We start from the raw sequence: 22816 nt of genomic DNA, 5'->3' as shown, positions 1-22816 counted from the left end.
TGAATTATCAGTACAGCACACGTCCGCTGCGCCACTTTGCTGTCTTTTTTCACAGCACCAGGGACCCTGGGTTCAGTTCTCGGCTTGCGTCACTGTATGTGCAGAGTTTGCACGTTCTCTCCGTTTCTGTGTGGGTTTCCTCCGGGTGCTCCGGTTTCCTCCCGTGGTCCCAAAGACGTGCTGGTTAGGTGGATTGACCATGCTAAATTCTCCCTCAGTGTACCTGAACAGGATCCAGAGTGTGGCGACTAGCTTTGACAAAGGGTCTTTTGGACTTGAAACGTCAGCTCTTTCCTCTCCTTACAGATGCTGCCAGACCTGCTGAGATTTTCCAGCATTTTCTCCCTTGGGGGTAGGGGATTTTTCACAGTTACTTTATCAGAAACATAGAAAATAGGAGCGGGAGTAGGCCATTGGGCCCTTCAAGCCTGCCCCGCCATTCATTATGATCATGGCTGATTTCCTCCCACAGTCTGAAAGACGTGCTGGTTAGCTGCATTGGCCATGCTAAATTCTCCCTCAGTGTACCCAAACAGGCGCCGGTGTGGGGCACCTGGGGGTATTTCACAGTACCTTCATCAGAAACACAAAAAATAGAAGCGGGAGTAGGTCATTTGGCCCTTCAAACCTGCTCCTCCATCCATTATGGCCATGGTTGATTGCAGTATTAATGTAAGCGTACTTGTGACACCAATAAAATAAACTTCAAACTTCTCCACAGAAGCACGGCGGCACAGTGGTTAGTACTGCTGCCTCACAGCGCCAGGGACCTGGGTTCGATTCCCAGCTTGGATCACTGTCTGTGCGGAGTCTGTACATTCTCCCCGTGTCTGCGTGGGTTTTCCCCGGGTGCACCGGTTTCCTCCCACAGTCCAAAGATGTGCGGGTCAGGTAGATTGGCTGTGCTAAATTGCCCCTTCGTGTCCTGGGATGCATAGGTTAGAGGGACTAGCAGGGTAAATAGGTGGGATTATGGGGATAGGGCCTGGGTGGGATTGTTGTCGGTGCAGACACGAAGGGCCGAATGGCCCCCTCCTGCACCGTAGAAATTCTGTGATTTCGAAACGTGATTGAAATTAAAAATTAAAATATAACCCCCTTTCCTCCCCCTTAAAATGGGTGTTTTTTTGGCAAGAGAAACATGACAAAAATCTTCTTGTAATCGCCACTGCAATGATTAGAGAACAAAATGCTAAGTTTTGCTTTCTGAGGATTGAGCTGCCACTGGGAGGGGGTGGAATTTTTATTGAATTAGATGGAGAGAGGGAGAGAGAGAGAGAGAGAGGGAGGGAGAGAGAGAGAGAGAGGGAGGGAGAGAGAGAGAGAGAGAGAAGGGGGAGGGAGAGAGGGGGGGGGGAGGGAGAGAGGGGGGGGGGAGGGAGAGAGGGGGGGGGGAGGGAGAGAGGGGGGGGGAGGGAGAGAGGGGGGGGAGGGAGAGAGGGGGGGGGAGGGAGAGAGGGGGGGGGAGGGAGAGAGGGGGGGGGAGGGAGAGAGGGGGAGGGGGGGGAGAGAGGGGGGGAGGAAAGAGAGGCAGCGAGAGAGAGGCGGGGAGAGAGACCCCCCCCCTCTTCAGTGGCTGAGCTGAGTTTAGGCCTCATCCTGCATTCAATTCCTTCCAGAAGGTTAATGCAATCAGCACTTACCATGGCGACACTCCTTTGGGGACTGTCCGCGATTCTCTCTGACACAGCCCGGTGTTTCAGGCCTTTATCTTTTATATTTTGTGATGTTTTATTTGAGAAGCGGCGCTTTTTCTCCCGCTTCAGCCGCCGCTGTCCGTCAGCAGCCGCAGCCCCTCACTGCGCCTGCGCAAACCCCTCCCGGGGCACGCTGGGAAATGTAGTTCTTTCCTTCCTGTTTCTTCCCTCCTTCCTCTGCTTAAAGTTTATTTTGATGTGGAGATGCCGGCGTTGGACTGGGGTAAACACAGTAAGAAGTTTAACAACACCAGGTTAAAGTCCAACAGGTTTATTTGGTAGCAAAAGCCACACAAGCTTTCGGAGCTCCAGGCCCCTTCTTCAGGTGAGTGGGAATTCTGTTCACAAACAGGGCATATAAAGACACAGACTCAATTTGCATGAATAATGGTTGGAATGCGAATACTTACAGCTAATCAAGTCTTTAAGAAACAAACAACGTGAGTGGAGAGAGCATCAAGACAGGCTAAAAAGATGTGTATTGTCTCCAGACAAGACAGCCAGTGAAACTCTGCAGGTCCAGGCAAGCTGTGGGGGTTACAAATAGTGTGACATGAACCCAATATCCCGGTTGAGGCCATCCTCGTGTGTGCGGAACTTGGCTATCAGCTTCTGCTCAGCGACTCTGCACACGACAGCGCAGAGTCGCTGAGCAGAAACTGATAGCCAAGTTCTGCACACACGAGGATGGCCTCAACCGGGATATTGGGTTCATGTCACACTATTTGTAACCCCCACAGCTTGCCTGGACCTGCAGAGTTTCACTGGCTGTCTTGTCTGGAGACAATACACATCTTTTTAGCCTGTCTTGATGCTCTCTCCACTCACGTTGTTTGTTTCTTAAAGACTTGATTAGCTGTAAGTATTCGCATTCCAACCATTATTCATGCAAATTGAGTCTGTGTCTTTATATGCCCTGTTTGTGAACAGAATTCCCACTCACCTGAAGAAGGGGCTTGGAGCTCCGAAAGCTTGTGTGGCTTTTGCTACCAAATAAACCTGTTGGACTTTAACCTGGTGTTGTTAAACTTCTTACTAAAGTTTATTTATCAGTGTCACAAGTAAGGCTTACATTAACACTGCAACGAAGTTACTGTGAAAATCCCCTCGTCGCCACACTCCGGCGCTTGTTCGGGTAAAACTGAGGGAGAATTTAGCACGGCTAATGCACCCTAACCTCCACATCTTTGGACACTAAGGGACAATTTAGCATAGCTAATCCACCTAACCCGCACATCTTTGGACACTAAGGGACAATTTAGCATGGCCAATCCACCTAACCCGCACATCTTTGGACACTAAGGGACAATTTAGCATGGCTAATCCACCTAACCTGCACACCTTTGGACACTAAGGGACAATTTAGCATAGCCCATCCACCTAACCTGCACATCTTGGGACACTAAAGGGCAATTTAGCATGGCCAATCCACCTAACTTCACGTCTTTGGACACTTCAGCACAGATGTTGTGTCAAGTGAGATAGCTTTGCTTCTGAGTAGACTGTCGATGAAGAAAGCACATCTTGGGACACTGAGGAAGAATTTAGCATGGCCGATCCACCTAACCTGCACACCTTTGGACACGAAGAGGCAATTTAGCATAGCCAATTCAATTATCTGACATATCTTTGGATACCAAGGGGCAATTTAACATGGCCAATCCACCTAATCTCCAAATCTCTAGAGCACGTGAAGGTAACCATTGCAGACATGGGGGAGAATGTGCAAACACCGCACAGACAGTCACCCAAGCCAGGGATCGAACCCGGGTCTCTAGCGCTGCGAGGTAGTAGTTCTAACCACTGTGCTACCCCCATAGAATACAATCAAGTCTTTATTATCAGACTTCCCTTGGGCACATAACAGGACACATCACAAGAGCTTTCCACTGGAAGGTGCAAAAAGAAGCACACGCAACCCCAGATAATTCAAAAATCTTTAAGTATTTTTAATTCAAGCTGTGCCAAAGCAGTCAATCAGTGAAGCTTAAATGTTTGGATGGGAATCATAGAATTCCTGCAGCGCAGAAGGAGGCCATTCCGCCCATCGAGCCTGCACCGACAATAATCCCACCCAGGCCCTATCCCCGTTACCCGCGTATTTACTCTGATACCAAGGAGCAATTTAGCATTGGCCAATCCACCTTTTGGATTCACATCTTTGGATGTGCAGGTTTGCTTGAATTTGATTTGATTTATTATTGTCACATGTATTGCGCTTCTTGCGCACTATACGGGCAAAGCATACCATTCATAGAGTACATAGGGGAGCGGGAAAGAAGAGGGTGCAGAGTATGGTGTTGCAGCTATACAACTAAAGCTAGAATAGAGAAAGATCAGTTTAATACATTGTGGTGGACCTCAGTTGTACCTTTGTCCTATATGGACCACCGTTGTGTGTGTTTGTCATACCTGGACACATCCCCTTCCAGTTTGGTTCCTCCCCTCGGCACCTAGTACAAAGGTAGCTGTCTCCTCCCCCTTGTTCAGTCCAGGTTGGTTATTTGTTGGGATCTGCTCCTGATTCTGTTGTGAATAAAAGCCTACACTTATATTGGCATATTGGTAGTCTTTCGCCTTATTGATAGCGCATCATACATGGTAGTTCCATTTCAAAAGTCTGATGGCAGCAGGAAAGAATCTGTTCTTGAGTCAGTTGGTACGTGTTCTCAGATTTTTGTATCTTTTTCTCCATGGAAGAAGGCGGAAGAGAGAATGTCCGGGGTGCGTGGGGTCCTTAATTATGCTGGCCTCTTTTCCGAGGCAGCGGGAAGTGTAGACAGAGTCAATGGACTAGTAATCCAGTGACCCAGAGCAAGATCTGGGGACCCAGGTTCAAATGCCACCAAGGTGAGTGGTGAAGTTTGAATTCAATATAAAATGTGGAATTAAAAGTCTGTTGTTGACCATGAAACCATTGTCTATTGTCATTTTTTTTTAAAACCCATCTGGTTCATGAATGTCCTTCAGGGAAGGAAGTCTGCCATCCTTACCCGGTCTGGCCTACATGTGAATCTAGAGCCACAGCAATGGGTGGACTTTCAGATGTCTTCAGAAACAGAGGGCAGTTAGGGATGAGCAATAGATGTAGGCCCATCCAGTGACGCTCACATCCCACAACATTAATAAAAGAAAAATTTGCTCATGGAAGATGTAAAACTGGAAGTGACAGCCTTGGCTCAGTTCCATCTTTTAAAAAAATGATGGCGCTGTAGCGAGGTGACTTCTTCCAAGATGTCCCCTGCATAGCCTCGAACTCTATCTTTTACTCTCACTCTATGCTCTTAAAACTGAACTCTAACTCTGTTAAACTTTCTAATAATACTCATTTTAAATCTCTTCCTCCCTGCTGTTTGATTCTGATTTGATTTGATTTATTATTGTCACATGTATTAGCAGACAGTGAAAAGTATTGTTTCTTGCACGCTATTCAAAGCATACGATTCATAGAGTAGGAAAGGAGAGAGTGCAGAATGTAGCGTTACAGTCACAGCTAGGGTGTAGAGAAAGATCAACTTAATGCGAGGTAGGTCCATTCAAAAGTCTGACAACAGCAAGGAAGAAGCTGTTCTTGAGTCGGTTGGTATGTGACCTCAGACCTTTGTATCTTTTTCCCGACAGAAGGAGGAGGAAGAGAGAATGTCCAGGATGCGTGGGGTCCTTAATTATGCTGGCTGCTTTGCCGAGGCAGTGGGCATCAGACTCTTAAATAGAAACTAAAAGCAGGAATAGGCCATTCAGCCGTGCAAGCCTGCTCCACCATTCATTTTGATCATGGCTCATTATCAAATTCAATATACTGAGACCCCCTTCTCCCCCCATATCCCTTGATCCCTTTAGCCCCAAGAGCTATATCTAATTTCTTCTTCAAATCAGACAATGTTTTGGCCTCAACTACTTTCTGTGGCAGTGAATTCCACACATTTGGGTTGATATGAATGGTCCTATCACATATTAAGCCGATCTTTCTCTTCACCCTACCTATCACTGCAACATTATATTCTGCACCCTATCCATTCCTTCTCCCCTATGTGCTCTATGAACAGTATGCTTTGTCTGTACAGTGCGCAAGAAACAACACTATACAAATACATGTGGCAATAATAAATTAAATCAAAAAATAACACATGCAAACCAAGATAATTAAAAAAGCTTTTTAATTTCTGTTTAATTCAAGCCTTTGTCTGCTTTATGTGTTTTGCCAGTACAGCGTGCAAGAAACAATATTTTCACTGTATCCCAAGACGTGACAATAATAAATCAAATCAAAAAATAACACATGCAACCCCAGATAATGTAAAAACCTTCTTAATTTCTTCAGAATTCAAGCCTTTGTCTGTTTTGTATGCTTTGTACGCTTTGTCTGTAGAGCGCACAAAAACAAGGGCAGCACAGCGGCACAGAGGTTAGCACTGCGCCCGCTCAACACCAGGGACCCGGGTTCAATTCCCAGCTTGGGTCACTGTCTGTGCGGAGTCTGCACGTTCTCCCCGTGTCTGCGTGGGTTTCCTCCGGGGGCTCCGGTTTCCTCCCACAGTCCGAAATACGTGCTGGTTAGGGTGCATTGGCCGTGCTAAATTCACCCTCAGTGTACCCGAACGGGCACCGGAGTGTGGTGACTCGGGGATTTTCATAGTAACTTCATTGCAGTGTTAATGTAAGTGACACTAATAAATAGACTTCAAATATATAATGAATTTTTAAAAAATTCAAGCCTTTGTCTGTTTTGTTTGCTTTGTCTGGAAAGCACGCAAGAAACAATGCTTTTTGATTTGACAGCTTTGTCAACTTTGACAAAGGGTCATCTGGACTTGAAACGTCAGCTCTTTTCTCTCCTTAGAGATGCTGCCAGACCTGCTGAGATTTTCCAGCATTTTCCCTTTTGGCTTTTTGATTTTTTATTGTCACGTGTATTGGGGTACAGTGAAAAGTATTGTTTCTTGCGCGCTACACAGACAAAGCATACCGTTCATAGAGAAAGAAAGGAGAGAGTGCAGAATGGAGTGTTAGAGAAGGAAAGGAGAGGGTGCAGAATGGAGAGTGAGAGAAGGAAAGGAGAGGGTGCAGAATGGAGAGTGAGAGAAGGAAAGGAGAGAGTGCAGAATGGAGTGTTAGAGAAGGAAAGGAGAGAGTGCAGAATGGAGTGTTAGAGAAGGAAAGGAGAGGGTGCAGAATGTAGATTTAGGGAAGGAGAGGGTGCAGAATGGAGTGTTAGAGAAGGAAAGGAGGTTGCAGAATACTTTTCACTGTATCCCAATATATGTGACAATAATAAATCAATCAATCAAATCAAAGCCATCCTAAAGCAGTCAATCTTAAATGTTTGAATGTTCCACACCAGGAGAGTCAATTCCATTGAAGTCGTTACCTTTGAATGGATTAAATCGACATAAGTATTGATGGCTCCAATGGTCAGGCAGAGGACTACAATTCCCAACGTGCCCCTGGCGCAATCCACCTCACCACGTCCGGTCCGGCGGCGCCGGGGAAACCACTTCCTGTCTTGAGCTGCAACCGCGCCTCGGACGGGCGCAACCTAAAGTGCTGCTCCCTGGTGGGGGGCGGGTGTGATTGACGTGAGTGTCGACCAATCGGACGGGCTATTCCGGCAATACTGACCAATCATGGAGGACGAAGGGGGCGGGGAAAATAAAACCCATCAAGTTGGGTTGGCCGGTGCGGGCGAAACAGAGAAGAGAAAAAAATCTTATTGTGGTGAAGAGATTTCTTTTTATTTTTTGAGGGGAAAGTTGAGGCGGTCGCGGCCGTCGGTCGACATTTTTGAGTGAAAATCGGGCGCGGCCTAACGAATGGTGCGTGCGTGAGGTGGATTTTGTTCATGTTTTAGAATAATAATTTTTTTTTAAGAGGAAAGGAATCACCTGACCCCCGCCGAGCCAGAGCGCCTCCATGGCGGTGTAGAGAAGAAGCATCATGGGCGATGTCTACTCCTGGGGGGGAAGCAGCAGCAGCAGCAGCCGAGGAGAAAAAAAGTTGGTGAAGGGGAGGAAGAGTACGGGAGAAACATCCGCCATTTCTGCCCAGTCCTAGACTTTTCCAGCAGGAGAGCGCAAAAGGCCAAGCAAAAAGGGGGAGAGAAACCCTATCACTTTAATCCACACAAATTCCCTCTCCTCCCTCCCCCCTTTCCTCCAAATCTAACCTGAGGAAAACAAGATGTCTGCTGACCATTAAAATTAAAACAAAATAATCCCCAGGAACCAATGTCTCTTATCCCCAGTGGGAGGAAAGCCAAGGTAGGTTAGATTTTTTTCTTCTCTTTTTGCTTCCACTCTCAATCTTTCTCTTTTGGCTTTCACCCTCAGTCTTTCTCTTTCGTTGCTTCCACCCTCAATCTTTTCCCCTCTCTCTCTTGCTTCCACCCTCAATCTTTTCTCCTCTCAATCTTTTCCCCCTCTCTCTTGCTTCCACCCTCAAATCTTTCTCTCCCTCTTTTGCTTCCACCCTCAATCTTTCTCTTTTGCTCCCACCCTCAATCTCTTTACCCCTCTCTTTTTGCTTCCACCCTCAATCTTTCTCTCTTTTTGCTTTCACCCTTTGCCCCCTCTTTTGCTTCCACCCTCAATCTTTCCCCCTCTCTTTTGCTTCCACCCTCAATCTTTCCCCCTCTCTTCGCTCCCACCCTCAATCTTTCCCCCTCTCTTCGCTCCCACCCTCAATCTTTCCCCCTCTTTTGCTCCCACCCTCAATCTTTTCCCCCTCTTTTGCTCCCACCCTCAATCTTTTCCCCCTCTTTTGCTCCCACCCTCAATCTTTTCCCCCTCTTTTGCTCCCACCCTCAATCTTTTCCCCCTCATTTGCTCCCATCCTCAATCTTTTCCCCCTCTTTTGCTCCCACCCTCAATCTTTTCCCCCTCTTTTGCTCCCACCCTCAATCTTTTCCCCCTCTTTTGCTCCCACCCTCAATCTTTTCCCCCTCTTTTGCTCCCACCCTCAATCTTTTCCCCCTCTTTTGCTCCCACCCTCAATCTTTTCCCCCTCTTTTGCTCCCACCCTCAATCTTTTCCCCCTCTTTTGCTCCCACCCTCAATCTTTCCCCCTCTTTTGCTCCCACCCTCAATCTTTCCCCCTCTTTTGCTCCCACCCTCAATCTTTTCCCCTCTCTTCGCTCCCACCCTCAATCTTCCCCCTCTTTTGCTTCCACCATCAATCTTCCCCCTCTTTTGCTTCCACCATCAATCTTTTCCCCCTCTTTTGCTCCCATCCTCAATCTTTTCCCTTCTCTTTGCTTCCACCCTCAATCTTTTCCCCTCTTTTGCTTCCACCATCAATCTTTCCCCCTCTTTTGCTTCCACCATCAATCTTTTCCCCCTCTTTTGCTCCCACCCTCAATCTTTTCCCCTCTCTTCGCTCCCACCCTCAATCTTCCCCCTCTTTTGCTTCCACCATCAATCCTTCCCCCTCTTTTGCTTCCACCATCAATCTTTCCCCCTCTTTTGCTTCCACCATCAATCTTTTCCCCCTCTTTTGCTCCCATCCTCAATCTTTTCCCTTCTCTTTGCTTCCACCCTCAATCTTTTCCCCTCTCTTCGCTCCCACCCTCAATCATTCCCCCCTCTTTTGCTTTAACCCTCAATCTTTTTTCCTCATTATTGGAGTCTTGTTTTGCATTCCAAGTCTCCCCCTCCCCCTCTTGATTTTGGCCTCCCAACCTTTATTTTGTTGGAAATATTTCAGGAGGGTTTTGGTTTTTTAAAAAAAAAATCTTTTTGGGGGGGAGGGGGTGGGTGTTGGGGGTGGTTTGTGACATGGACTTCATGAGAGGAAGGTTAAAATTTTGTGGACTTGGTTGAGCGAGGTGCCCTTGTGTCAAAACATGCTGGAGAAATAATTTCCCTCTTATTGTTTGTTTGGAGAAATAAAAGGAACGGACATGTTACTCTTGCCAGATTTAATCTTGAGCATTTTGGCCGGGTTGTGTCAGGGAAGTTTTTTCTTAAGATTTTATCTGTTTTGGATATTTTTTTTTTACTACTTTTGCAGATTTGTTTTAAATATATGTTTCCATATAATTGTATAATGTTATTGCAGTCAACTGCCACACATACGCATATATTTAAAATACATTTTACAGACTTTGGTGTTTGCTGCGTCAGGGTATTAAGGAATGAAAAAAAAACTCAATGTGTATGGGAGTAATTGTATCTCAGTAATGAATCCTTGATTATCTTGGATGTGAAGTTCTTGGGCAATTTACTGCACTCAGAAGTCTAGGGAGGTTCAAGACTGAAACAGGGACTGTTGTTTTGGCTTGAAAAGGGTGGTTTTTTTTCCCCCCTTCCTCCATCCAAATCGCATGTATATTCTGACATTAAACGTTGCACGGTCACGGATATAGTGCTTTCTGTTTTTTTTTAATGAGCGCGGTGTACACTGTATTTAAGCAGTGACTTCAAGTCTGCAAACTCCATCTGAACCCTCCTCCTCCCCCCTTTTTTTTGAGTAGTAATGGAATATGTCTTGACATGTTTGGTATCCTTTGCGTTAAAGCACATGTCCGTGGTGCTCATCCAAATGGCTGATTTCTGGTTTATCGTGTCTTGTAGGGTGAGGGTGGCTGACTCTGTTTACGTGATTCAGCAAAGTAGTGTGGAGAGAATAGCTACGTGTTTTACAGGGCAGTAAGAGGTCAAAGGGTTGAGATCATAAATTGAATCTGCCTACCTATCTCATTCTAAGGCAGTAAAAGATTGGTGTCCAGTGTGCAAGATTTACCCCCCCCCCCTCTCACCAAACCTTAGTCATAATTTTTCTTGGTGGCAATCATTATGACTCAAGTTAGGCCCAGGTTTGATTACTGGTCTGTTGAGTTATCCCTTCGTCATGACAGCAGGTGTCCTTTTGGTGAGGCAGAGTAATTCGGGTAGCTGCTGCTATCCAGTGAAACATGGGTGTGTGCAGACATCGGATGAGGAGAGCACTGTGATGACCGATGCGAATGAATAGGCTGCAGAAGTTCCCTGGCGGTTCTTGTGCATCTGGAATGACCTTGTTAGCGGCCAGAGAACCGTTGCCCTGTAAGAATTGAAGCTTTCAGTGGAAGGAGGGGTCAGTTTTAATTTTTTTTCCTAATAATTGGGCTGTAGAAATTTTTGTTCAGTTGTCCCTGGGTCCCATTTTTCTCCATCTTTCCAACTTCTCTTCCTTTCTTCTTTCCTCCCACCCCTTTACATCTCCAGGGGAAGAGAAAAATACACTAATGAATGTTTATGCAGCAGGAGTTGCAGACAGGAACCATCCTCCAATCGCAGGCTCTGCTCCATTCTGAAATTATAGATCATTTGTAATCTTCAAAGATCGATCTTAGCATTTGCTGCTGCTGATTTGACGTGAAGATTCATACTTGATCTTTTTAAGTTAAATTCTTGGAGATCAGAGTTTGATATTCAAAAATCAATTAGACCAAAAATAACCATGTTGCAACGTGTTTGTCATATTTTAAGAGTGTTATAATGAATTAATGTTTGAAGTTCTGTCAATTGCGAGTGCAAAAAAAGTATCATTGCTAATTTTAATCAGTGGGTGAATTTAAAATAAGGAATTAGTGATGTTGGATTTGATCAGCCCACTGTGCATTGTGACATGCATAATTTACTCCATTGTGATTTCTTGATCTTCGTCTTGTAATCAGGAGGGATTTGCTAACTGAATGATACAATAATACCCATGGATTTGGAGGAGGGCTTGGGGGGTGCAGGAATCAGATGTCTGTCATGACAAGGTTGTGGAAGTATTGGAAAGGGTGCAGAGGAGATTTACTAGGATGTTGCCTGGTATGGTGGGAAGGTCTTATGAGGAAAGGCTGAGGGACTTGAGGTTGTTTTCGTTAGAGAGAAGGCGGTCAAGAGGTGACTTAATAGAGGCATACAAGATGATCAGAGGATTAGATAGGGTGGATAGTGAGAGCCTTTTTCCTCAGATGGTGATAGCCAGCACGAGGGGACATAGCTTTAAATTGAGGGGTGATAGATATAGGACAGATGTCAGAGGTAGGTTCTCCACTCAGAGAGTAGTAAGGACATGGAATGCCCTGCCTGCAACAGTAGTGGACTCGCCAACATTAAGAGCATTTAAATGGTCATTGGATAAACATATGGATGATATTGGAATAGTGTAGGTTAGATGGGCTTTAGATTGGTTTCACAGGTCGGCGCAACATCGAGGTCCGAAGGGCCTGTACTGCGCCGTGATGTTCTATACTGTGGTGTTCTTGTGCCTTCCCATCTGCGTGGGGCAGAGGAGGTTGCTTCCTTCCCTTCGAGGTTTGTGAATGAATGCGACTGAACTTTGGCATGGTGACCCCGTCCTCAGCTTCTGTCCCTGCGTCTGATCAATTACGAAAACAACCTCTACTCCCAAAAATTGTCTGTATCTGTCGCTACACCCGACCTGACGTGCTTCGTCTCCCCTCTGTCCATTCCTACCTTTCACATTCCCTGTTCCACATCTGTATCACCTTTTCTGTGTCCAAGATTGTTCAATTCTCACCTTAAGCTGCCTTCAACACTACACAAACGGTTATTGATTCAGAATGTCGCAGTCTCTTGTGGTGATGCAGCACCTCCAATGGAGAGCATTTGTATCCATGTTCAAGTTTAGAGAGTTTCCATTTATAATGGAAATGTTGAACAGGAACATGTGCAACGTTAAATCTCTGCATCTATTCTCGGTTAAAGCTTCAACTAGTGAATTAACAAGGTGCTTTCAATCTTAATCTGGAGTTAACGCTTGAAATTGAATGTAATGTCTTCTGAAATGTGAGTGCTTTAAGTGTGTCATTGTCCACGTGTAAAATCTGTTTAAGTGCGGTATTTTAGTTGCTTGTTACGTGTGCTGTGCCATCACGCCGACAGTCTTGAAGGGGACCTGATTAATGTGACTAATTTTGTTCCGAACATAATTTTAGACTCCTGCATTGGCTAATGGATGTATAGTTTGAAACTCAAGTAGAGACCCCAGAGGAAGGACAGTTAGTGTGAGAATACTCCTGAGGCAAAAACAATCAATTTTTTAAAACATATTTGTTCTTGGGGTGTGGCTGTCACTGGCTCAGCCAGCATATGTTTCCCATCCCTAATTCCCCTTGAAAAGGTGGTGTGAGCAGCAGCCTTGAATCATCGCAGTCCTTCTCTTGGCGTTGGGGAGGGTGTTCTGGGATTGTGAGGGAACTTACCTTGTTGGGGGCATTTTCTTCGCGGCATGGGGCGCTCTGCCTTTTCTATTCCAGTAAGAGTTTTAACAATGCCAGGTTAAAGTCCAATAGGTTTATTTGGTCGCAAATTCCATTAGCTTTCGGAGCACTCCTATTCCTATTCCAGACCTTGAATGACGAAAAGCAAATAATAGTTATTCAGAGCATAACAATTTCCACCCCCAACTGACTCGCGAGGGATGAGAATGCTACCAAACGTGTCATGAGCGTGTGTATTTCTACGTGTCAATTGATTTTAACTCGTACAGAGAGAAGATAGAGGGGATGAAAGCAAAATATTTAATGAACCTGGATTATTTACCAGAGCAGTGTGTACAGTTCTGGTCACTACATTATTAGGAGGATGTGATCACACTCGTGAGAGTGCAGAGGAGATTTACAAAGATGTTGCCAGAACTGGAGGGCTTTAGCTGCGAGTCAGAATTGGTTAGGCTAGGGATGTTTTCTTTGGAGCAGAGGAGACTGGGGGAAATTTTAACTTGAGGTGTATAAAATTGAGGGGCTTGGAATGCATAGGAAGGCTTTATTTCTCTTATTGTGGTGGTCAGTAACCAGGGGGAAGAAATTTAAAATAATCGATAGGATTTCAGGGGAGTTGAAGATAAATTTTTCGCTCATTGAGGGTGGTGTAGGCAGAAGCTGTCCTCAAATCTAAAAATTTGCGTATGATAACGCGGTTTAACTTGCAGGGCGACAAACCAAGAGCTAGGAAGTGATATTAGGTTGGATGGCATTTTTAAAGTTTATTAATCCGTAGAATATGGGCATCACTGGCTAGGCAAGCATTTATTGCTCATCGCTAATTGCCTTTGAAGGAAGTAGGCCACCGCAGGGTCAGTGTGTGGCAGGAACACCCACAGTGCTCTTAGAGAGGGAATTCCAAGATTTTGACCCAGTGACAGAGTACAGAGAAGGTTTACCTGGATGTTGCCTGGTATGGAGGGTCTTGGCTATGAGGAGAGATTGGGTAAACTGGGGTTGTCCTCCCTGGAAAGACGGAGGATGAGGGGCGACCAAATAGAGGTGTATAAAATTATGAAGGGCATAGATAGGGTGAACAGTGGGAAGCTTTTTTCCCAGGTCAGAGGTGACGAACACAAGGGGTCACGGGTTCAAGGTGAGCGGGGGGGCAAGGTTTAACACAGATGTCAGGGGGATGTATTTTACACAGGGTGGTGAGGGCCTGGAATGCACTGCCAAGCAAGGTGATTGAGGCGGACACGCTGGGATCGTTTAAGACTTATCAAGATAGCCACATGAACAGACTGGGAATGGAGGGATACAAATGAATGGTCTAGTTGGGCATATGAGTGGTGCACGGAGTTAGATACAGAGTAAGGCGCAGGCTTGGAGGGCCGAAGGGCCCGTTCCTGTGCTGTTTTGTTCTTTGTTTTGTTTTGACAGTGAAGGAAGGATGCTGTGTGACTTGACAGGGAACTTACCAGCATTGGTGTTTGTGTGTATTTGCTGCCCTTGTCCTTTGATGTTGTAGAGGTCTCGGGTTTGGAAGGTACTGTCAAAGGAGCTTTGGTGAGTTTCTGCATTGCATCTTGCCGATGATATGGGCTGCTGCCACTGTGTTGGTGGTGGAGGGAGTTAACATAGAAGCTGGTGGCTGGCGTGTCAGTCAAGTCGGCTGCTTTGTCCTAGATCGTGTCAAACCACTTGACTGCTGTTGGAGTTGTATTCTTCTAGGCAGGAGTTGCAGTCATCCAGGCAAGTGGAGAATATTTCATTTTAGATGGTAGATAGGCTTTGGGGAGTTAGGAGGTGAGTTACACTCTGCAGAATTCCCAGCCTCTGACCTGCTTTTGCAGCCACAGTATTTATCTGGTTGGTCCAGTTCAGCTTCTGGTCAATGTTAAGCCCCCCCCAGGATGTTGATAGTGAGGGCTTCAGTCATGGTAATACCATTAAATGTTAAGGGATGGTAGTTAGATTCTCTGTTAGAGATTGTCTTTGCCTAGCACTTGTATGACACAAATGTTTCTTGCACTTATTCAGGCATGGGCTGAAAAAATGTTTAGGTCTTAGTGCACGTTGATGAGGATCTCAGTATCTAGCCGAGAATGTCCAAAGATGTGTAGATTAGGTGGATTGGCCATGCTAAATTATTCCTCAGTGGCCAAGATGTGCAGGTTAGGTGGATTAGCCATGTGCTGGATTAGGGTGGGGCATTGGGCTTGGATAGGTGCTCTTTTAGCGGGTCGGTGCAGACCCGATGGTCCAAATGGCCTCTTCTGCACTAGGCATTCAAGATTGTGAGGGGCAGGGTGCACCGAATGCAGCATTGCATTTTTTGGGGACAGCTTGCCACGTTGAGTCATTGAGTTAAGAAGTAAAATGGGGAATTGAATGCATCAGTTAATATATTTTTGAATCATTGTTTTTAAATCATTTAGTAACTGCATGCAATTTGGTTTTTGGTGTGTTAGTGCTGTCAGCTCCTGATGCCACTTGAGCTAGCAATTCCAATGCATCCCTAAACTTGAGTTCAGGTTGGTCCTCATTTGGAATGGATTCTTTCCAAAGTTCTTCAAAGAGTATGGAAGATAACAGCTTTAAGAAATTTGTTCAGACCTTCTCCTTATAGTGTCATAGATCAGTTCAGACAAAGTAATTGCTGGAATATTTACGCGCTTGTGTGTTGGCTTAGACTGTTTAACTCATCACTTATTGATTTCCCTGTTCTCTGCTCCCAAAACTTGAGACTGCTGGACCTTGCAATTCATTGATTTATTTGTTTTGGTTGCTAAACTCTTCAGCCTTGGAATTGTTCTGCAGTAAGAGGAAAACCATTCTGGAAATAGATCAGGCAGCATTTGTGGAGAGAGAAAGGGTTGAGATTGTTGGTAGATGACCTGTCGTTAGAGTCTTCAGTGCTTTTACATTGTTCTGCATTATGGCTTTGCATCTCCTTCCTATCCCTCTCCCAAAAGCTGAATAGGTGATCTTTCTCTTTTGGAATCTAGGAGCAGAATAAGTCATTCAACCCCTCCAACTTGAGTGTAATCATAGGCAACCTGCACTCCACTCCATTTACCTGCTGTTGATCCATATCCCTTGCCTCGTTTAAAAAAAATATCTATCACCGTCTTAAATTTCAATTGACCATGCATCCACAGTCTTCTGGATAGAGCTTGCAGCTTCCAGTACCCTTTACTTGTTAAATTCACTCTTACGTGGTCAAGCTTTAAACTTAAGATTTATGCCTTTTTGTCCAGAGTTCCCCCACTAGGTGACAGCTTCTTCACAACCACCCAATTGACTACTCAATTCAATTAGATCATCCCTTAACTGTCTTGTAAACTTGGATCATCCCATAACTGTCTAATTACATTTGTGTTGTATTCCCTTTTAATAACCTATCCTCAAATTTTAATCTTTTGAACACTGGTATTATTTTGGTCAATCCATGCTGATGTCCCACCTTCCTGAGATGTCGTGCCAAAAAATTGAATGCAGTACTCCAGTTAGGGTGAGGAAAGCTCTGTACAACTGAAGCATAACTTCCTCCCCTTTGTATTCCAGCTCCCTTGCAATGAAGTTCAATGTTCCATTGGCCTAATTGATTTACTTTGTGTATCTGTGCACTCTCTCTCGCGCAACTTATTTTCTTCCTCCTCAATTCTTCATTTTACCTTTACACAAATACTTTGTTTTGTCTTTCTTGGACCCAAAATGGGTGACCTTGCACTTCTTCATTGAACTCCATCAGCCACTGTCTTAGCTGCTTGTACTATGCCTGTGTCCCTTTGTAACTTCCAGCTCTCAGCTACATAACTTATTGTGCTTCATAGCTTAGTTGCATATCCAAGTTTACAAATGACTCTGCATTCCTTCATCCAAGTTATTGATCCCTATGGCAAAGAGTGAGGCATCAGCGCAGATCCTCGGAGGACATTCCCTGTCATTTATTTCTCAACCAATTATCAATACGTTGAGGTCATCTCCAATTCTGCCTTTTTGCTAATATCTTGTGTAGGTGTTAAATGATTTCTGGACGTGCAAACTAGGAGCTGGAGTAGGACATTTGGCCCTTTTAAGCCTGCTCCCACATTTAATAAGATTATGGCTGATGTAATTGTGCCCTCAACTCCACATTCCAACCTACCCCCAGATAGACAACGTTGACAGACCCTCCTTCATCTGCTCCATTCGTGAGCTTCCCAAACATTCAGCTTAATTCGTCAGATATGAATTGCCCTTGTATCCATGTTTCATCTTTAATCAAACTTGACAAAGCACTCGCCCACTAATTGTAGGTTGCATTAACTTCTCCACAAATGATGTCAAAATCATGGATCTCCTTTTTTCCTCGCCTTTTTTAATGTCTTGGGATGGAAATCATTAGATCCTGCAGATTTGCCTGTATCGTGTCCCATTATTTTCTTTTTCTTTCATTACTCTCAGTGCCAGGGACCCAGGTTCAATTCCCATCCTGGGTCACTGTCTGTGTGGAGTTTGTACATTCTCCCCGTGTCTGCGAGGGTTTTCTCCACGTGCTCCGGTTTCCTCCCACAATCCAAAGATGTGCAGGTTAGGTGCATTGGCCATGCTAAATTGCCCCTTAACGTCAGAGGGATTAGCAAGGTCAATGCATGGGGTTATGAGGATAGGGCCTGGATGGGATTGTGGTCAGTGCAGACTTGATGGGTTGAATGGCCGCCTTCTGCACTATAGGATTCTATGATACTCCTAAATATATATTCCTCTTTGGCTGTGTGTATGTTGTCTTGCACTGATGTTTTGTTCTCTCCTTTTACTGTGAGGATAAATACAAATTAGTCATTTAAGAAGCCTGTAATTTCCTTGTTTTTTAATTATCTTCTCCTCCTGCTTTTGCATTTAGTGGACTTGTGTTGCTCCTCACCAATCTTCGTCAATATATCTATTCAATTTGATATCCCTTGCAAGTGTTTTTTAGTGTAGCATTTTTCTATATTTCTTGCCTGTTTTAAATCTACGTACAAAACAACTCTGTTGCTTTAGTAACCAATTACTCTTGGAAAGTGCCTGGCAAAAATTGGGAACTCTGACGAGATTATCTTGTTGAGTGCTATTTGAGGGATAGGTATTGGTTAGGACACCGGGCAAACACCTGGTCTTCGAAATAGTGGCATGGATTGTATTGCCATCTGCTTACCAGGACAGGTTTAATGTCTCATCTGCAAGGTGGTATCTCTGACAATGTAGCCCATATCAGTGCAGCACTGGAGTCTTCACTCAGACTATATTTTGTGCTTTGGTATCTGGAGTAATTGTTGAATCCACAACCTTCTGCTTGAGAGCTGAGAATTTTAACACTGAATTGAGGTTAGATATTTCGTATGATGGTCACTCGATGCAAGATGTCCCCTTACAGCTGGTTTGTTAATCAATTTTGGTTCCATACTCATCAAATCTAGTGTGACCTTACTCCTTGACAACACTAACATGTATTGTGCCCAAAAACAGTCCTAAATATATTTCTGAGATTTGGTTCCTTTAGCATTAGAACTGTTTTGCTTCTCCCAGTCTGTTATCTAGGATTATAACCATGCCCTCATAATGAAACAGTCTGTGCTTGCATACAACAAGATCAGGGCAATATTCAGGCTTGGAATGAGAAGTGATGAGGAACAAATAACATTGATGCCATACTATCACCAATCTGATGACCATCAATAGTGTTACTATCACTGAATCTTAACTATCAAGTACCTGGGGTCATCATGGCCAGAAACTTAACTGGATCAGCCGTACATATAGTGTGAATTAAGAGCAGATCAGGGGTTTGGAATTTTGCAGTGAGTAACTCACTTTCTGACTTGGCAAAGCCTGTCCACCATCTAAAGGGCACAAGTTAGGAGTATGATGATGCTCTCCACTTGTCTTGATGAGTGAAATTCCTGTTTACAAAGAGGTGATATTCTGCTGCAAAGCCATCAACAATTCAATTGCGACAGCTCCTATAACAGAGATCGCATTTGTTTGCGAATAAATATGAGCAAATTCAGAGTGCTGCTGTCATTCCGAACATTTAACCCGATATTTTCCAACTTGCCCAGATGAATCCAACTCCAAGAAGATATGAAGTTCGACAGTCCAAGGCAAAGCAGCCTGCTTGATTGACACTTGTCCACTACCTTAAACATTAATTTCCTCCACTGCAAATGCATCATAGCAGCAGTGTGTACCATCTGCGACACATTGCAGCAACTCGCCAAGGCTCCTTCGACAGCACCTTCCAAATCCATCTCTAACGCTTAGAAGAGCAATCTACAAGTTCCCCACCAAGTCACACGCCATCCTACTTGGAGATGTATTACATTTCCTTCTGTGGCGGGTCACTGCCTCTGGTAGGAACTCATTAATAGCACTGTAGGTGTGCCTAAACCACAGGGGAGGCAGTGGCATAGTGGTATTTTTTCTGGAGTAGTGATTGAGACCCAGGGTAATAATCTGGAGACCCATGTTCGAATCCCACCACAACAGATGGTGAAATTTGAATTTAAAAAAGTCTAATGACCATGAAATTATTGTCGATTGTTGTAAAAACACTAATGTCCTTTCGGGAAGGAAATCTGCCATCCTTCCCTGGCCTGACCTACGTGTCTCCAGACCCATAGCAATGACCTACCACTCCATTCATGGGCAATTAGGAATGGGTAGCAAATGCTGGTGCTTGTTAGTGATGCCCACATCCCATGAAAGAATAATGAAAGGTTTTGGTTAAGCTCCATCACTATTGTCATAGGATAGCATCATAGAATCCCTACGGTATAGAAGGAGGCCATTTGGCCCATCGAGCCTGCACCGACGACAATCCCACCCTTTCCCCGTAACCCCACATATTTACCCTGCTGATCCGCCCCGAAACTAGGGTCAATTTAGCACGGCCAATCAGCCTAACCCACACACCTTTTGGACTGTGTGAGGAAACCGGAGCACCTGGAGGAAACACGGGGAGAATGTGCAAACTCCGCCCAGAAGATTTGAGACAGGGTTGGCCAGACCGAGGCACTATCTCCCAGCAGCAAGTTGAGTGGCATTAAAATGTTTTTCTGGTTTGCAAATGGCATGAAGCATCAGGGGAGGGATGTGTCCAAAAATCAGCTTGCTGGTGTACATAATAAATGAGCATTTTGTTCTCTGCCTTATGGCAGCTCTTGTTGTTAAACAGCATTATAGAATAAGCAAACCATAAATATTTGGATTTCTGAAAATAATACTTAGAATTGCTTTGGTTTTTGAAAATATTTGAAGTATGCCAAGCAGATTGGATTCAAGTGCTTGTACCACTTCATTTCCCTATTTGATACCGGTCGGTAGTCGACAATTGAATTGTTGGAATCTGTGTATACTCAACCACTTAATGGATTAAATGTATGAAACGTCAACAATAGCTGTAAATTTCCCGACTGTTTGTGAATAAATGTGGTCTCCAGCAGAAGCTTCAGCCGTTGAATTGTTAATGAGTTTTCAGCACTATGCCAGCTCCTCTGTCAACAAGGGAATCAACAATTTAATATCTTCCCAAAAGGAATTTGGACCAGAATCCTGAATATCTGTGACCGCTAGCTTTTAAAAAAAAATACCCCTTGTGCTTACGCTGACATTGGTTGGGGCATGGTTCCACTGGAAGTGGAAACTTTAAGGACCTTGCTCAGTTGGCTTTTATTCATGCAGGAGGCTCGCAATTTCGCAGCAGATGTTGATCCATTTGTCTGCCATCCCAGTTTTGTAATCTGGTCGTCGACTGGTAATGATAGCTGTTACATGCAGCCATACTCATACAGTCACCACTAATTTCTAATTCTGTAGCCTGGATTTTAACCCACTGAAGTTTAAATTATGCCCTTTTTGAGTAAGTTTATTTATTAGTCACAAGTAAGGATTGCATTAACACTGCATGTGAAATTCCCCTAGTTGCCTGTTTGGGTCAATGCACCTAATCAGCTCGTCTTTCGGAGACTAAATAGTGTTTAAGATATTGATGACATTATCCAAATCTTGTATTCATCAATTGACATGCCTCCTTTAGGGTTAGATACCAGGCTAGTGGAAGTTGACCCTTTTTTTAAAAAAAAAACTTCAACAGAACAAAACAGTGCAAATGGTTCCACCATTTAATGTTAAACCTTTACCTCTGTTCCATTTATTCCATATGGGTGGCACAGTGGTTAGCACTGCTGCCTCACAGCGCCAGGGACCCGGGTTCAATTCCGGCCTTGGGTCACTGTCTGTGTGGAGTTTGCACATTCTCACCATGTCTGCGTGGGTTTTCTTCGGGTGCTCCAATTTCTTCCCACAGTCGAAAGATATGTGGGTTAGGTTGATTGGCCCATGCTAAATTGACCCGAGTGTCAGGGGGATTAACGGCGTCAATATGTGGGGTTACGGGAATAGGGCCTGGGTGGGATTGTGGTCAGTGCAGATTCGATGGGCCGAATGGCCTCCTTCTGCACTCTAGGGATTCTATGATCCCTTCAGATGACATGCTAGTCTCCGGATTTACCATGGTTTTGTATTCCTTGTTCTCCATAATTTAAAACCTGTTAATCTCCGTTTTGTGATTATAAAATACTGGCTTTTGAGGGGAAAATGATTTCAAATTTCCACAAGTTGTTTTTTGGGGGGGGGGGGGGGGGGTACTTCCTGTTTTTTCAAGGTTGAATAACATAGCTCTTGTGCCCCCATGCTGAAGTCCACAACCTGAGGAAATAGATTTTCTATATCTGCGTTATGAAATCCATTTGAAGACCACAATTGGGTGCTCCCTCACTTTCTAAACTCTGAAATACAAGCATCGTGACTTGTACTTATAATTCAACTCCGTAAGGCACAACATAATTCTGCTGAATCTGCTATTCCTCTTCCAACATCATTACATCCGTATTGAGGTTTGGTGCCCAAAACTAAATGTAGAGCTGTGATGGGATCTGACCAACGCCTGTACAGCTAAAGTATAACCATACATGAATCCTTAAATCCGCTCGACAGTTCCTAATCTTTTCCTATTTGAAAATGTTCAAATTTAGCTCCATTGACCCCTCGCATTTTACATATTGAAATCCATCTCTTATAGAATCCCTACAGTGCAGAAAGAGGCCATTCAGACCAATAACAATCCCACCCAGGCCCTTCCCCTGTAAGCTCATGTGTTTACTCTAATAATTTCCCCTGACATTAAGGGATAATTTAGCATGGCCAGTCCACCTAATTTGCATGTCTTTGGACTGTTGGAGGAAACTGGAACACCCTGAGAAGGCTTACATTAACGCTGCAATGAAGTTACTGTGAAAATCCCCGAGTCACCACACTCTGGCACTTGTTTGGCCATGCTAAATTTTCCCTCAGTGTACCCAATGCACCCTAACCACGTCTTTCAGACTGTGGGAGGAAACCAAACACGCAGACATGGGGAGAACGTACAAACTCCACGCAGACAGTGACCCAAGCCGGAATTGAACCCAGGTCCCTGGCGCTATGAGGCAGCAGTGCTAGCCACTGTGCTGCCTGTCTGTCACAGTTTTTCCCACCTAATTTGTTTGGCACCCTGTAACGCCTGTTCCCCATCCTCACAGCTTGCTGTGCCTCCTAAATTGGTTTCAACTGCAAACTTGGAAACAAAGCTCTCTCCCTTCATCCAAAGTTCCAAGCCATTGATATGTATGTTGAAAAGCTGAGTCACCAGCACAGATTCATGGGGAACACGACATGCTGCCAATAGGAATAAATCCTCTTTATTATCCCTACTCTGTCTCCTACCTCCCCGGCCTGTCGGAAGATTACCTCCAGCTCTGTGCTTTTATTTTTGCCTATGTGTGGATCTTGAAGTCCATATAAGTAACTTTAAAAGGGAAGTGCAGCTGAAAATGAATAGACTTGACCTCCCTGTTTG

At 44.6% G+C, this 22816-nt stretch overlaps 2 protein-coding genes across 4 annotated transcripts in view; one reads left to right on the top strand and one right to left on the bottom strand.

Moving 5' to 3' along the window:
* Nucleotides 1-1811, bottom strand: part of ap2s1 (adaptor related protein complex 2 subunit sigma 1) — a 59110-nt gene extending 57299 nt beyond the window's left edge. The window contains exon 1 of the mRNA XM_078241786.1: nucleotides 1644-1811. Coding sequence (XP_078097912.1) covers nucleotides 1644-1646 — 3 coding nt within the window. The 5' untranslated portion in view covers nucleotides 1647-1811. The remainder of the gene's footprint in view (nucleotides 1-1643) is intronic.
* A 5559-nt stretch (nucleotides 1812-7370) lies between these two features.
* The window catches only part of arhgap35a (Rho GTPase activating protein 35a), a 159979-nt gene continuing 144533 nt past the window's right edge, over nucleotides 7371-22816 (top strand). The window contains exon 1 of one of the 3 annotated variants that reach the window (XM_078241732.1): nucleotides 7371-7510. The gene's annotated coding sequence lies outside the window, so the exon portion shown is untranslated. Of the gene's footprint in view, nucleotides 7955-22816 lie in introns of all 3 variants that reach the window. The other 2 variants (XM_078241731.1, XM_078241733.1) reach the window with 2 other exon arrangements.

The sequence above is a fragment of the Mustelus asterias genome, chromosome 24, assembly GCF_964213995.1.
Source record: "Mustelus asterias chromosome 24, sMusAst1.hap1.1, whole genome shotgun sequence".
NCBI lineage: Eukaryota > Metazoa > Chordata > Chondrichthyes > Carcharhiniformes > Triakidae > Mustelus > Mustelus asterias.
Note: the sequence above shows the minus strand (reverse complement) of the source record. Positions and strands in the feature narration are given on the sequence as shown.